The sequence below is a fragment of the Monocercomonoides exilis genome (genome assembly GCF_001643675.1).
Source record: "Monocercomonoides exilis strain PA203 chromosome Unknown scaffold25-1336746, whole genome shotgun sequence".
NCBI classification, from domain to species: Eukaryota; Preaxostyla; order Oxymonadida; family Polymastigidae; genus Monocercomonoides; species Monocercomonoides exilis.
In genome coordinates, this window is record NW_027150570.1 from 1,205,157 (window position 1) to 1,221,454 (window position 16,298).

At 43.9% G+C, this 16,298-nt stretch overlaps 1 protein-coding gene across 1 annotated transcript in view; it reads right to left on the minus strand.

The window, feature by feature from the left end:
• The window catches only part of MONOS_1407 (putative E3 ubiquitin-protein ligase UBR4), a 33,111-nt gene continuing 16,813 nt past the window's right edge, over window positions 1–16,298 (minus strand). The window contains exon 3 of the mRNA XM_067866839.1: window positions 1–16,298. This exon is cut by the window's right edge and continues 16,339 nt beyond it. Within this exon, the coding sequence (XP_067726729.1) occupies window positions 172–16,298 (16,127 nt within the window). The 3' untranslated portion in view covers window positions 1–171.

The following is a 16,298-nucleotide window of genomic DNA, read 5'->3' on the forward strand; positions in this document are numbered from 1 at the left end:
TTTTAGTTAAGACACACTTATTTTTATTGGAAAAAAGAACACAAATAAATTAAAAGATAAACTTTCGAAAAAATTAAAAAAACACGAAAATTAAATTGTAAAAAAATAAACACTGCATCAATGTATGTGCTATAATCTTTACAATATTCTAAAGCTTTTGAAACAACAGTTCTACTCTGAGAAATCAAAGAATTTATCAAACATAGCAGATAGCCAAGACTCCCCTAAATTACTATTCAATTTACAATCCTCTTCTTTTGGCTTTTCTGCTTTATTTTCTTTTGCTCTTCTTTGAGTTTCCAATTCATCGAAGTGCTGATTCACTCCGAGTTTAAGCAACACTTCATCAAATGTGCAGCACCGCATCCACATTTCCTTCATCTCCTTTTCAGCCTCAGTTGCCAGCCAAAGATGCAGCTGGGTGTGCTCTCCCCGCATCAACTGCATAGAAAGTGCAACAAAATGACCGAGAGGCCGGTGAGAGAACTGCACAGGCGGAGAAAATGGAGGAGCTGCCGAGTCGCATTTGACTGTTGGCAATGCTGATGATTGGGATGATTCCGATTGAGAAGAAGAAGTAGTTGAAGAAGAAGAGGAGGAGGAAGCAGATGAAGAAGAAGAGGCTGAAGTGGGAGATGTTGCAGTCGAGGACGAAGACTGCGAATGAGTCGAATCTGATTCTGACACTACGACTGATGGAACAAACTTGGCACCTATCCAATCAATCATAGCGAATGCCATGAGAGATGATCGAATCATGGCAAAGAAAGGAGAACAATGGAGAGAAGATGAAGATGATGATGAAGCAGAGGTTGATGATGCAGACTGGATTGGAGAAGGTGAAGGAGAAGGGGAAGGAGAATGAATGACTGAAGGAGAAGGTGATGCCAAAACTACATTTTGAGTTCCATTTTTCTCGTTCTTTCTGTGTTTGGCTTCTTCACACAAAAGAGTAAAGAGCAAAGAGTTTCCTCTTTCACCTTCAGGAAGGGCAACAGACACACCACGAATGACAGACAGAATCAGTCTGCGTAACAACACTGGCTTGACACAGGACCATTCTGCCTGGCTGAGAAGAGTGCGTGCCAAGAGAGCGAAGAAGAGAGGCGTGTCTACTTCAGAAGCAGCCTCAGCAGGTGGAGCAAGACACGAGGCGATGTATGCTTCATCTGATGTGTTCAGGAAGGAGTGCAGATATCGTTCAGCAAATGCACGCGATTCAGGCACAGTGGGAGACGTGTTGAGAGAGAGCAGATGATGCACCATGCAAAGATAGTGCGGAAGAAGACGCAGCTGGGCTTCTTTGCTGCATCTGCTTTCGTCTGTGCCTTGTGCAGAGAATGAAGAAGGCGCAACGGTGTGAATGGTACTTGTTGCCAGCAGACTGATAATTGGAGGAATGGATGGAGAAGACGAAGGAGGAGGAGAGCGAGACGAGGCTGCTCCAACCATCGATGCTGGAGGTGGAGTGGATGGACGAGAAGATCTGCCTCCGGGTGGTGGAGTGAGCGGGCGAGATGCAACAGCTGAAGCAGCAGCGGCAACAGCAGATGCATGTTGTGTGACGATCCATTGAGGAAGCTCAACATCCATCGCCACTTGATGGCACCAATAGCCAGCTAGCTGTTCTAACCCAAGTTGAGCCATGTGAAGGACCAGCTTCCACTTCAGCTGGCTTCTGAGGTCTTTTCCTCCTCTCAACTGAAGAGATGACGAAGTGGGATTGGGCAATCCAGTGCTCGAATTAACCTCTTGCCAGAAGTGCTGCACTCTCTGCTTGTACAGCTTCTCTCCTTCAGCCAATGCAGCTGTCACTTCCGACGCAGATGAAGTGGGAACAATGGACGAAAGAGCAGGATTAGAATAAAGAGGGAATAGACCATGACATGGCACTCCGCTGTTGCGCAGTCTTGCCCCTTCCCATTCAGAACGCATCTTCCTTTCTTGTGTGTCTATCTTTGCAGCAGACGAATGGCATCCATCGTGCACAATGTGGAACACACTGCCAATCTTCACTCCTCTGTCTTCACTGTACAGCGTGTTGAATGGAGTTTGCGTTCCTTGTGGTGCTGTTGAAAGGTAATTTGATGCCATAGCAGCGGCTGAAGTTTCAGCACTGTCAACAATCAACTGGGCTCCGGATAATGGTGAAGAAGAAGATGATGATGATGGTCTTTCCATCATAATTGATCTCTGAAGTCTGCTTAATGATGCTGAGATGAATGATATGTACACAGACATCGATTCTTTTGGTCTGTATTTTAAGCCTTCTCTGCAAATGACACAGCAAACGTGTTCGTCTTCTTCTTCGTCATCAACAGGCATTTTTGCTGATTGTGCTATTTTCTGAGCAGATGCTGCTGTGATGATTGCGGGCGAAGATTGTTTGTCTTCGTCTTTTGGAGATGCATTTGCTGAGCTTGCTGAATCTTCAGTCTTGACATCTTTCTTTGGTACGACACTTCCTCCTTTTTTCATGCTGAATCCCATCTTTTGCAGCATTGCCATTCTCTTCTTTTCGGCAAGTCTCTTCTTTTTCATCTTTTCCTCGTTGATAACTGCCTCCGCGGCTTCTCTCACTGAAGAGTCATCCGATTCGCTGAATGCTGTCATCAATCCCTCAGCAACCACACCCACCTTCTCCACAGCTGTCACTCCAATCAGCTTGTGGATGCATACAATCATCAAACACAATTCTGGTGGTGAAGTCTGCTTTTCTGTGGCTGATGAACTTGTGGATACATCACTTGACGAACATGCAGCTGATGTCTTTTGCTTGTGTGTTGCTGCGTTGCTCATTTCTATGATCAGTTTCAACGCTGGCGTGTATCCACCTTTGCAGATGCCCTGAAGAATGTTCAGAGCATACACAAAGGACGGACGATGCACAGCCGCTTGGAATTGTGATTCATCTATTTGGGCTTCTTCAGTTGATGATTCATTTCCTTTTGCTTCTTTATCATCTTCTTTCTTTTCAGATTCACCGAAATCGCTTTCACTTCCACCCATTCCAAGTGCATACAGCAGATAATCTATGCATTGTCTTGTGATTCCTCTTTCAGTGATGGTATCCTTCAAAGCTATTCCCACACTGTCATTCCCCATTCCACTGCACACAATACCAAAGCCATTCAGCATAAACTTCAAGTCACCTTCTGTCAATGCCACTTTCTTTTTTCCTTTCTCGTCTCCTTTTTCTGCTGGTGCATCCTTTGGAATTGACTCTGCCTCTTCATTTGACTTCAGCGCATCGTATCTGCGGAAGAGCAAAGAGTTCTCGAAGAACGACACCAATCTGTCCATTGCAGCCTTTTCGCCTGAAGTCAGGAAAGGAAGAATAGAAAGGATGGACGCTACGAGGCGAGGATTCTTTCGCACAGCTGGCGAATCGAGACGTGTCAAGATGGCTGACACATGCGAGAATGCTGAGCCAACCATGGCAGCTGTTGGAGCGGAAAGGTTTGTCAATCCTGTTGAAGCAGCCGATGCACCTGCTGATCCAATAACTGAGGAAGATGCAGAAAGAGATGACGAATGAACTAATGAAACAGTGCCAGATTTTCCCTTCTTCTCTCTTCCTTCCTTCATCTTCTCCTTTTCGATGTTCGTCTGCTTCTCATGTTCTGCCAAAAGCGATCCCAGAAGAATGATAATCTGCTCAGCAGCCCCAACAAAGGCGGCTGTTTCTCTTCCCATTGCTCTTCTGAGCAGAGTAACCAGCACGGCAATTCCGTCCACAGCTAACAACCTCCTTCGTATTATGCTCAATCTGCATCCGAAGCGGAGGAGACGGAACAGAAGTGAAGAAAGCTCACTTTGAATCTCAAAGTCCACAAGTGTCTTAAGGAAACGAACACACGAAGAGATTCCATCAGTGTATGAGTGAACGGATGAAGACTGTTGCGTGGATGATGGAACTTGTGTAATAGCAAATGGAGATGATGGAGAAGCGGAAGAAATGTTTGCCAAAGGCTCTTTTTCCTTTAGAGCAGCCGAACCGCTTTGGAATGGATTTGGTGGAGCTCCTCTGACTTTCTCTTTTTGTTCAGCTTCTTCTCTGAGCTGTTTGAGTGGATCAAACATTGCAAATGGTCCGCTGATTGATGGCACATGAACCTGAGGTACTTTTCCCCTTTCTTTCTCCTCTTTCTTTCTCCTTTCTCTTTCTTGCTCTTCTTCCTCCTCCTTTTTGATCTTTTGTATCGTCACTGCCATTGACTGTTCTTCTAATAGAGATTGTGTTCCTCCAAACCTCAAATAGCGTCCGAATGCAGTTTCTCTTCCATGTGAATCAACACAGACATCAAATACAGCCCTTTCTTTTTCTGTCATTTTCTCGCGCTTCTTCTTCATATACGAACGAATTCTTGCCAAATCCTTCTCCTTCTTTGACTTTGATTCACTCTTTTGAGACACTTTGATTGGAAGCGATGAAGAAACTGACGATGAAGTCGATGATGCAACATTTGACTCGGCTGTTAAGAATGGAATTGAGTCTATTCCAACAGTATCTTTGTTGTAATCAACATCGATTGGCAGAAGCAATGCTGCAGCAGGCGAATTAAGCTCCTCCTCAATTGTAATATCCACATTTTGTGTTTCATCCTCCTCATCATTTACCCTTAAATCACTGATAAGTGTTTCAGTAGCCAATCCATCAAAACCTTGTAGTCTAATAACAACCTCCATTGGTTCGCTGTAGTCCAACTGCTCGTCTGGCTGAGGATTGCCAAAAACTGCAGGACGGAACACTTTGTCATAAACAGCAGCAACCTCGTTGTCCAATCCGATGATGTTGTTCTCCACCATCAGCTCAATCGAGTTGTCGTCACGTTGCATCTCTTCATTGATTCCACATTCACGGCACACCCACGCCTTCACATCTGCAAATGTCACATAGCCAGGTGGACCTCTCTCCTCCTTCTTTTTGTTCTCCGTGATTTCCTCTTCATCAGCTCCACTTCTTCCTTCAGAGCAGCTTTTCGCATTGAGTTTCTTCCACATCTGTGCAAACTCTCCTTCCATTTCTTTGGAAGAAACTGCACCGCCGTTGAATTCACCAGGAATGAAATCAGCTTGAGTGTGATACTTCTGGAAAGTCATTATTATCTCTGGAATTGGCCTCTGTGGACAGAGGAAGTTGCACAACTTTGAGAACACAGCAATTGGTCCTCTTCCTGTTGTGTGGTTGGCCAACGAACGGGCACATGAGACAATAAGATGATTGCGAGCTTTTGGTGGAAGTTCAGTCTGTTTTTTGGTGCTTGATGATGGCGAGCCAGACGCAGATGCAGACGAGGAAGATTCAGTTTGCATTGCGTTTGACTCATCATCCACAATTGCCTCCATCCCAACGCCATCGTTCTCTTGCATCATCTCCTTTCTCCTTTCCTTCTGTCTTTCCTTCTCCTTTTTCTTTGCAGAGCTAACCACAACCGTCTCCACAACTTCATCCAAAAGATCTCCACAAATGTCAGTTTCCTGTGTTCTCATGAGCAATAACGACCGAGACGTGAACACAGCATCATACAACGCACCAATCAATTGTGGCTCAGCACTTATGCGATTGATGGACAAAGAACTCATCGGGGTCGGCTGAAGGATATGCGCCAATATCTTTGACGCAGCCAGAAGAAGTCCAGAAGATGTGAGATCGAGCGATTCAACAGAAGAAAGTGAAAGAGGATCAGAATTCGCGATAGACACAGCTGATGGCGATGATTCAAACAGAGAATTTGTTGCCTGGCAATAGCTGGTACTCATTGCTGAATCTTGTTTGAGCGAATTGCTTGAAACAAACATTGATTTGAACATATTTGTATCTTTTCCAATCTTTGTTTGTTTTGATGTTCCTCGTTTGCTTTTTGACTTCTCATTTTCTGTCTTGTTTCCACTTTTCATCTCTTCTTCAGCCCAGATCTTCTCAAATCCTCTCTGGATGATGCCAACCAAATACGCCAATCCTCCTCTCGCAGACACAAACAGTTTCCGCTCTTCTCCTTCACTCAACAATCTGAGAAGTACTTTCACAACTGGATGACTGTCAATTCCATTTCCTCTCGTAGTCAGAATTCGCCTCATCTTGTCGCTTGTTCCAGTTGCGATTGCCACATCCAAATGTGGATCAAGAAGTTGGGCTTCCAATGCCTCTGTATCAATTTCACGCTGTTCAGCCTCCAATGCATCCTCGTCATCATACTGAGACTGATTTGGTGGGACAAGCATATCCCATTTGGCGTTTGTTGATTGATTCTGTGATTGACTGTGTCTTCTTCCTTTCTGTACTATTCGATCATTTATTGCTGCTTCAGTTGTCGAAGTAAATGCAGTGGAACAAGTGATATTGGGTGAGAGACGAGGTAATAGCGAAAGAAGAAATTCAATTGAAGCAAATGTCAGATAATCGTTGTAACGGGTGAGGGAAAACAAAAGATGCAGAGCATCTTCCACAACAGCACCTGAACATGATGATGTCAGAAGCAACGCCAGCCAAGATGAAGGATGGAAAATAGGCGGATGAATGAAAGAAGATGCAGAAATCGCTGGTGGAGGTGATACAAATGAGAAAGAATCAATTGGAGAAGGAATGATATCTTTATGCTCATCAACTGCTCTTTTTGAAGGAGCATTTAATTCATGCGCTCTCAAATGTGCAAGCCATTTGCGAGCAAATCGTCGAGCTATTCGAACTTCCTTCTTTTCATTCTTCTGCACATTCCCACTCATTTCCTGGTGCTTTTCAATCTCAGTCTCTGCGAACATGACACTTTGCGAGCTTTTGCCCATTGCTTCTTCACTAACAACATTCAAGAAGTCAACTGACTGCATTTTGAGCCAAGACTTCATTGGTGACTGAACAGCTGTTCCTTCTTCCATCTCCATCACATGTCGCGTGAATGACTTGTAAGGAGCTGGAGTCACATTGGATAGGACAGATCGAATGTGGATGTATCTATCATTATCATCATCTTCTTTATCTTTAACTTCAGTTTCTTTGATTTTATCAGATTTTTCTTCCATTTTCCCTTCTTCAACCGATTCATCTTCTTTGCCGCCAATTTCTTTGATTGCTTCTTTTTCATCAGATAAGCTTTTCTTTTTCACTTGTTTGTTCTCTTTGTTCTTTAAGTCCTTTTTTTCATTTGTTCCCTTTCGGATTGTGAATGAAGCAGTGTGTACCAGAACAGACAAGCATGGCTGTACCAACGCTTCACTCAGCTGTGCAGAGGCTGGATTTGTGGTGAGCGCTAGGAGCATCAGGCGGAAGCAGAGTGCAACACGACTGAGCCAGAATTGGTCATTCACCGAGTTGCACCACGCAACAAGGAACGAGATTTCTGTGGAGATTGTTTGAGAAACGTTCAATGAATTTGCATGGAAAATAGCAAAACGTGCCTTTTCCTCAATACGGTTGAGTAATATTCGAGTGGCAAATTCACTGCCAGCTGACAAAGCGCACAAAGTGGATGCTGTTAATGTTCGGAGAGAAGATGATGGCGAAGATAGGCCAGAAGTCAAAAGAGACTGAAGAAGCGGAGGAATAGAAGATGATGGACTTGCTCCAAGAACAGACATTGAAGAGCTAAGCAATGAACGAGTGAGAGTATGATCACTTAAAATAGAGATGCAGTGGCAGAGGCAGCTGAGACCAGCATAAACAAAAGCACTTGCACAACCATAGCAAGTTGATTGTTGTGCTGAAGTGCCTGCATTTGCAGCAAACGCCAAAGAAGACCCAGCTGGCGACAAAAGCAGAGTCGACAAAAATCGGACAGTGCTGTCAGAGCGTAGAGGAGGGCATGCTGCAAAGAGACTGGTAAATGAATAAGAGCAGGCATATGGAATATTAGCACGCTTGACTGCTGTGGTGTGTGTTCCGATTTCAATCGGAGAGGAAGACGAAGTGATTGATCTCGCAAGACGAATTGGCTGGCGAATTTCACTTTTTCCTTCACTACCAGCTTCAACCGCCTTTTCTCCATCTTCGTCCTCTTTGTCATCGCTCATGTCACTTTGATCCCACTCATCCACATCGACAGCACCACCAGTTTCTGTCCCAACAGTTGTTGTGTAATCCTGCAGCGCCTGCTTCAGGCTGTTCAGCTGCATCGTCACTTCTGCCAAGCGGTGTGCAGTGTCTGAAGCATCGATGAAGAACAGATTGGCCAATGATGTAATTGAGGAGCTTATGTGAGAAAGCTTCAGTGTTTGCGTATTTGATGTTGACGAAGAAGACGAAGGAGGATGGCGAGCTGCTGATCCAAATGGATTACTTGAACCAAATGAATTAGTCCTTCCTTCGTTTCCACCGTCTGAAAACTTGCTTTTCTTGCTTTGCTTCGATTGCTGAACAATATTTTTCAAAAGAGAATTTTCAGGCAACATAATCATATCTCCTGTGCGTGTGACAACATCATACTCTGCTTTATCAACAAACTTGACCACATCAGCCGACGAAAGAGAGACTTCTCTATTCGCATAGCTCGACTCATATCTCGAAGATGAAGATAAAGCTGCTGAATTGTCGCTTTGAGCATCTGAAGAAGGAACAGTGGCTGTTGACACCACTGATGCAACACTCACCCGGCGGCCTTCTTCGCTTCCGCTTCCTTCGCAAAGTGTCATTTCGTGTGCTATCTTCTTTCTGATTGTCACAAGCTTGCTGTTCAATGAGCTCTTTTCTCTACTCAACTTTTCCATCTCCTCAACACATCTCATACGCTCTGCCTCATCTTCAATTACAGCAGCAGCAGAAGACGGACGAGCAATAAATGAGAAGCTAGGGCGGAAGAACCGACAGAATCCACATTCAGGACAGATGATGGAGTTTGGCTGGTTCATGTTGATATTTCTGCACTGCTTGCACATCAGGGCATTGTCATAGCAGCCAATGCAGTTGCCGTGTCTTCGCAGACAAGGCATTCCACACCGTCCACACTTCACTTGCTCGAAATGTGGGATGCTGTTGATTGAATACGAAGATGAAGAAGAAGATGCTGTTGAGTCAACAGTCGCATTCAGAGGGGAATGCTTGAGGAGTTCTTCTGGATCGGGATTGAGATAAGGTCCCTCAATAAACTCAAACATAACAGCTGCGGCTGTCAAAGGCACATCGAAATCAGCATGGACTTCTTCATTCTGAGAGACTGGTACTTTAACAGATGCAACTTTCTTCCAAACAGCCTGATCGTCCTTCAGCGCATTCAGTGGTTGAGTCAATGGCTTTGTGATGATGTAAATGTTGACTCCTTCGATGAAGTATGGAAGAAGCATTGATGAAGACTGAATAGGAGGAGGAGTAATGCCATATGCGCTGATAACATCTGAGTTCAGCACGATGGTCTTCTGCTCTATGTTTTTGATAGTGAACTGATGAATGTCCTGTAACGACAGGAATTGCATCAGAATGGCATTTGAGGTGAATGCAAATTTGGGCTGAGTGATATTCGCAGCTGGGCAATCAGAGAAAGACCTATCTGAAGCAGAAGACGGAGAGCATATGGGGCATGGCTCACCGTCTAAGAAGAATGCATCAGAAGGAAGAGCCAAGAATCGTCTAAGAGATGCATATATTGCAGCATTGATGTGTGTGGACAATGCATTAAAGTGTGATACAATAAGTTGTGCAACAATTGAGATGATTCTGTGAATGATCTGCTTGTGCTGCTGGGCAGACGATGAGAAAACTGTGGCTGAAGACGAAGACGAAGACGACGAAGCAGACGATTCACGCTGCCATTCTGTTCCAAAGCGCAGATAAGTTTCTTCAATGAAGCGAGTGAGAAGAGTGAAAAGAGGAGCAATGTTCTTTCCCTTGTTGTGCGACAGACACAAATTAGGTAAAAGAAGAGAAAGCAAACGTGCTCTGGGCGACGGGAAGAGTTGTGGAGCAGAGACAGAAGCTGGTGCATTTGGCGAATACAGAGAAAGAGATGTAGTCAAGGCAGGTGTAGCAGCTGTGGGTAATTTAGGTGCTTCGCTTGGCATGATAAGTTTGGAAGAAAGAGAAGGCGACTGAGAATGTATTGGCGGTGTCAATGGCTCAAATGAGAGGATGTTCCAGAGAGAAACTATAAATGTGACAGCTCCCATTCTGATGCTGTGTGTTGCACCGTCGACAACCATCGTTGGGATGATGTGATTGACAAGTGTCGGATGAGACAAAAACAGCCCAGCAAACATTTCATGTGGAGGTCGAGTGACGTTCTTTTGCTTTGTTTCAAATAGGATTTCTTGTTGGCGCTGGGAAGCCGTTTGACGTGACTTTTCGCGTTCAGCCATCTTTTCAATGTTTTGCTGAAGAAGCAATGGAAGTTTAACAGGTTTCAGAAGGAGTGATAGAAGTGTGAGGACGGTTGGAACAGAATCCGATGGCATTTGCGGAAGAGTGCGGATCAGTGCATCAAGTGCCGATGGATGCAGCAAAATGAACTGTGTCCAATTTTCTGGATGAGATTGGGCAGCAGCCTGAATCAAAGACAAGCAATGATTCAACGCCACTCTTTGCTGATATGTCAGAGCAATAGGGCCAGAAGCAATTGCAGCTGGGGACGAAGATTGAGGAGTTCCAGATAAAGAAGGTGAAGCTAAGCTGGGTGAAGGAGAAGCATAAGAAGAAGGAGATGGTTGAACAGACATTGGTGTGCATGCAACAACAGGTGTTGAAGTCACTGCAGCAGATAGCTGTGAAGATGGATAGGAAGGTGTCCTGAAGATCTTGCAGAGTGAAGGTATCATCCTCGCAACAGCTCTCTCAGCCTTCTCGTTTGCGGTGCTGGCTCTGCTTTCTCTCAAGCGCTTTTCCTTCTCCTTCTCGCTGTCTCTAACAGCATCACCCAGCGGAAGTCTCATCAGAGCTGAAAGCTGCAGCATTCGGATAGAGAATAAGCCTTCGTCGCGAAGAAGATGTTCAATCGAGCGTTTTTCAAAGGCCAAAGCAGACAGCAGCGCAGATGCACTAACCGTTGCCATCTGAGTGCGGGTGAGCTGCATTGCCCAACATGCAACATCTACAAGCACACCTGGTGGCAAGCGCTTCAGCTGATGAAGAACGAGAGAGGATTGCAGTTCATTTAGAATGCCCTCAGATGCACTGCAGAATGTGTTCTGTTTTGGTCTTTCTTCAGCGGCAGAAGTCTGCTGAGAAGATGACTGAGCGTTCTGTTCCATGCGAACAACTGCCCTAACGTTGTTTGATTCAACTTCATTCATTGATGTGCCACTTTGTCCTTCAGCCTTTTCAAAGGCATATACAATTTCAGGTGCAAAATCGATGCACCCAAGAAGTATTTTGTTGGTAGACAAAGCACGCACACAGCCATTCAAACAGTTAATTGATGCAAAAAGCGAAGACTCAAAGAACGCTACTTCGTTTATAATGAATGTGTTGTCCAGCATGTTTTCAACAACAAACTGACCGATGATTGTCTGTAAAACCGTAACAGGATATCGCCGACATTCAACGTATGATAGGAAGTTGTGTCTGTATACGTTTGCTCCTTTCATCGTGCTTGCCTTGCCACCCGGAGCCAAAACGCACGTTTTTTGCCGTTTGTTGTTGCTCATCTGGATTATCTCTTCTGCTGTGTTTCCAGTGCTGTCTGAATTTGAACCTGCTGAGGAAGAGCACTTCTCCTCGGAGCTGTTGTTAATGTTGCTCTTGTCTGGAAGAGCAGCAAGTGCAGATTTCTCGAACTGAGCAGGGAATTCGAGAGAATACTCATTCATACACGCGATTGTAATAATGTCTTGGGCAGTTGATGATAACGCCCATGCAACAAATCCTTCGTCAACCAACGATTTTGCAAATGATGCGACGCAGATATCACAGATGATGCAATATGGTATTTTGAACATACCAACTTTGTCATATCCATTAATAACGTCCGCATTTATTCCAGAAAACGATTGCTGTTTTGATTTATCAGATGATGAGTGCTTGGCTGCTTTTGATTCATCAACGGTCTTTGATGCACTTTGCTTTTGTTTTTGCGGTGATTTCTTTGAATTTTGAAGGAATGTCTTTGAAAGTTCAGAGAAGTTTGATGCATTTGAAGACAGAATAGATGAGATGGTGAACATCAGCACCACATCTATTACACACCATTCGTCTATCCTCTGTGGCTCCAGTGGCTGAATGATCTCGTCTTCCGATGCTTCCACTTGCATCAGTTCACGATATGCATCCATATACATCGTGGATAATGACGTTTCATTCTCTTTCAAAGGAGATCCTGATGACAAATGATGCCAGAGAGAGAAATTAGAAAACGAAGGAGGACGACAAGAGCGGAGTGGAATCCATCTGCTAAGCTGATTTGAAAGAGGAGGAATGACATACGGACGAAGCGAGAACGAAGGCGGTGAAGCAATATCAGTATTTGCTCTGATTGCTGTCTTCAGCTGAACTGCACTGGCAGATGAAGGAGAGACACTCGAAGACAGACTTGTTGATGCTGATGAGATGTTTGTGCTGCTAGGTGTAGCAGGCGTGGAGCTTGAGAATGAAGATTCCAGATTCGAATTGGAAGAAGAAGCATATGGATGTCTTCTAATGAGCGCATGAGAAAGAATCAATGCAGCCATCTTCGACTTAGCCAAGTCAAGGAGTATGTCATCAGCTGTCAGGGCTGCTGTAATGATTCTCCTCAAAATGATATAAAAGCCAGTTGTGTTGTTGAGATGCACTTCAGCAAGCGTCGGCTGATGCAGCGGAGTGACAGCAGCAGCCATTTCTGAAGGAGTTAAAAGGGACTTATTTTGTTCAGATTTGAATAGCTCATGACGCTGGACTCGGAAGAAATGAGCAAAATCTGCTTGGCCAGCAAATTCAGACAAGATGTGAACGAGCATTGCAAATGGAGCGCTGCACAATGGTATTCCAAAGAGTCGCGTAGATGCACAGCTTGAAAGTTTTGATGGAGATGGAACAACAAACTTTATAAGCGGAATGGAAGATTTTGTTGTTGAATGTGCCTTCTTCTTTGCCTCGTTGTGTCTAGCCTTTTGATTTTGTTCTTCTCTTTTCTCTGGGCGAGGCAAAATCTCCTTCATCTTGTGAGTGCTGTTATGTTCGCTTTGCTGTTTTTCTTCAGTCTCTGACTGTTCAGTCTGATTCTCTTCTGAATGAGTTCCATGTATTTTCTCGTGGCACTTCTCACACAAATCATAGTTTGTGCAAATTACACAATGATATCGTTTCTCATTAAATGGAATAACTTTGCCACATGAATCACAATTGTAGATGATATCTTCAGAGGAGGAGCTTTCATCTTCTTTTCCTTCGTCATCTTCGTATGTCTCAGTGTCTTCATCATCTGCACTTGAATCCACAATTCCTCCTGTTTCACTCTTTAATTCATCTTTACCAGTTTTCTCCTGTGTTGATAGTTGCCTTTCATCAGATTTCTGAATGTCGCAAGAAGAACGGGGAGAAAATATTGAACGCCATTGGGACAAAATTTCGCTTATGGCAGACACTGTCATTGTTGTAACGTTTGTATGTGGAATAAGCAGCAGAGATCGAATGAATGCATAGTTTGGCACAATACTCGAAAGAAGTGATACAGACAGATCAACGTCTGATTGAAGGGTATTTTCCTTATCGTCAGCCTTCATGCTGTCTTTCAATAATGATGAGGCTTTACCCTCATAATTGTCCATGACTCTTGTCAGTTTGCATTGTGCATCAAAGAAACAGCACCACACAGCAGCATTTATAATACGTTGTGAAGTCAGAGCGTGAATATCGCTAAATGAGTCTTCGTTCTTGTTAATCCCATCGGCATCAAGAATGCCATTCATAAATTCATTGAACAAGAAGCACACATTTCTAGGAAGCTGTTTAATGCAATCAACTGGAGATTGATGTGTTGATTGTGTTTGAGAATATTGCAAAAGAACTTCAGCAAACTGCTTTGGAGACGCTGAAATAAGATCTGCAACAGGCAGAAGAAGCCCAATGAAAGTGTCGATAAGTCCAGGAGGATGCCTTCGGCTGATCCATCTGCCATTTGCAGAAACATCTGCGCAAGAATTGCTCCGTGGATGAGACGAAGTCACAAAGAGTGTCAAAAATTGAATGGCAGCAGACAAAAATGGAAGAGAAGACGATTCATACGCACAAACAGAAGTGGTGCTGTTCATCAGTCCAGAGTTTAAGAGCATTATTTCTGCATTTGCCACATTGCTGAGTTGCGGAGATGCCAGTGAATTGAACACTTCCACAGTTGAAATTGTTCGGTCAGTCAATAATGCATTGGCCAGCATTGCAGACAAATTGGAGTAAGATGAGGGATTTGACTGAGAGTCATTAAGTTTTTCTCCATCTGTAATGTATTTATTCCACTGTTTAGAGCAATCTTCATCAGATATGCAGAATCCTTTGCTGGCAGATGCAAAAAGCAATGAAATTGGTAATAGCTTCATTGTTGAGTGGAGAATGTTTTCTTGGACAAGAGCTGAAGCCTCGTAGAAGAATGGTGAAGCCAATGCACTTGGCGGTAGAGTTGATCCATGATGTTGATTGAATGAGGTGCACGACAGTCTTTTCATGGCAGCGAAGTCTGTTGTGCGGAAGAGGAAATCAAAGTTAGATTTCGCAGCACTCATTTCGTCAAACAACTGCTTGCAAAGTTTTGATGCATCCAAGCCAGATTCATTCATGCACGTTTCAGCCATAATCTGTGAGAACATGTTGCAATAGCTCAAAAGAGAGTATTTTGATAAGCTCATTCCATACACTCGGACAGATAAGCTAATATCCAGCTCTGCAGGAGAAGATGATATTTGCATTTCCTTGTTTTCCTTCGATTGCTTTGAGTTTTCATTATTGCTTAATGTTGCTTTCTTTTCTGGCTTTGTCGATGTACTGGCAATTTCTTCTTTGTTATCCTTGCTGGTTGATTCAACATTATCTTTGTCTGTTGATGCTTCTGCAAGCGATTCTTCCTTTTTCTCTTTGACGTCAGTTTTGTCGCTTTTCACTACCACCCCAAAGAACAAAGTTATCCCTGTTCCAATAAAGTACACATCTGTTCCATCCGGGACTCCTCGTGACTCGTTCACAGGAATGTTAACCCATCTCGTTTCTCCTTTGTGTATGACATACTTTCTGCTTTCTCTTTGACTTGGAGGAATTACATTTATGATTTGTTCTGATGACTCAGCCATAACAGTTGCTTCACAAGGAAGACCAAACACAACAAGATCTGAAGCATGCGATGTAATGCACAGATTAACACTTGTGATGTTCCAGTCTTCTTGATCCATGTCTTTTATGAGAAGAGTATAGAATCGAGGTTTCTTTGTATCGCTTGATTTGCTTTCTTCATCGCTTTCAGAGTGAGATGGCAAATCATTTGCTAGATTGTTTTCACTTGAAGAAGATGATTGGCTCTTTCTCACTCTGACGCTTTGTCCCTTTTTCAGCAATTGACTTATTGATTCAGAGCCAGTTGCTTCTTTGTCAGTCTTCGAGCAATCTCCAATCAAATCTCCTTCGATACCAATCATGTTTGTGCAGTCAAATGAAAGCTCCAGAAGTTTCGATTGCCGCGAAAAATGCTGAGCAACCCATCCGTCCGGCTGCATTAGAGTGAGCATCGAAGGAGAACGGAACAAAATGGATGGTGCTAATGCTGGGCTCATCGCAGACACAGCTGAGTGATTGAACGACCAATAAGAAGTCAGCTGCATTGCGTTCATAACAATTGGCAATGGAATTTCAGGGTTAGTTGCCTTTTTAATCTGCAAATTCTCCCTTCCATCATTTAGACTCTGTTGTTGTCTTTCTTTTGAAGTACCACGTAATTTCAGTTCGCATCGTTGCAGCAGCATTCGCAGGGTGTCATAAGGCGCAAATGAATAAGAAGAAGCTGCAGATGAAATGGCATTCATATCAAACAGCTGAGTCAGTGGATTAAGAGGAGACAAGGCTGGAGGCATCCTCTCCGCATCTGAGTTTATGGAAAGCGATTGTGCGAAGTGGGAAAGGGGCAAATAAGAAGGCTGGTGCAAAAGTGACTGGATTAGAGAAGAGTGTTTTGAAGGATACAACGAGCCGTCCAGAAGAGAGTCCATCTGAGAAGATGCTTGCTGTGGAAGAGAGGGAAATAGAGAGCGTGTTAAATGAGGAGAAAGAGCAAATGCTTGAGAGCCCACACGAAGTGGATGGAGAAGAGTAGGTATTCGAGTAACAGAAGGTATTGGCGATGGCATAATTACTGAAGAAGATTTTGCAGTTGAAGAAGAAGAAGCAGATGATGACGATGAGGGGGAAGAGGAAGAAGAAGAAGATG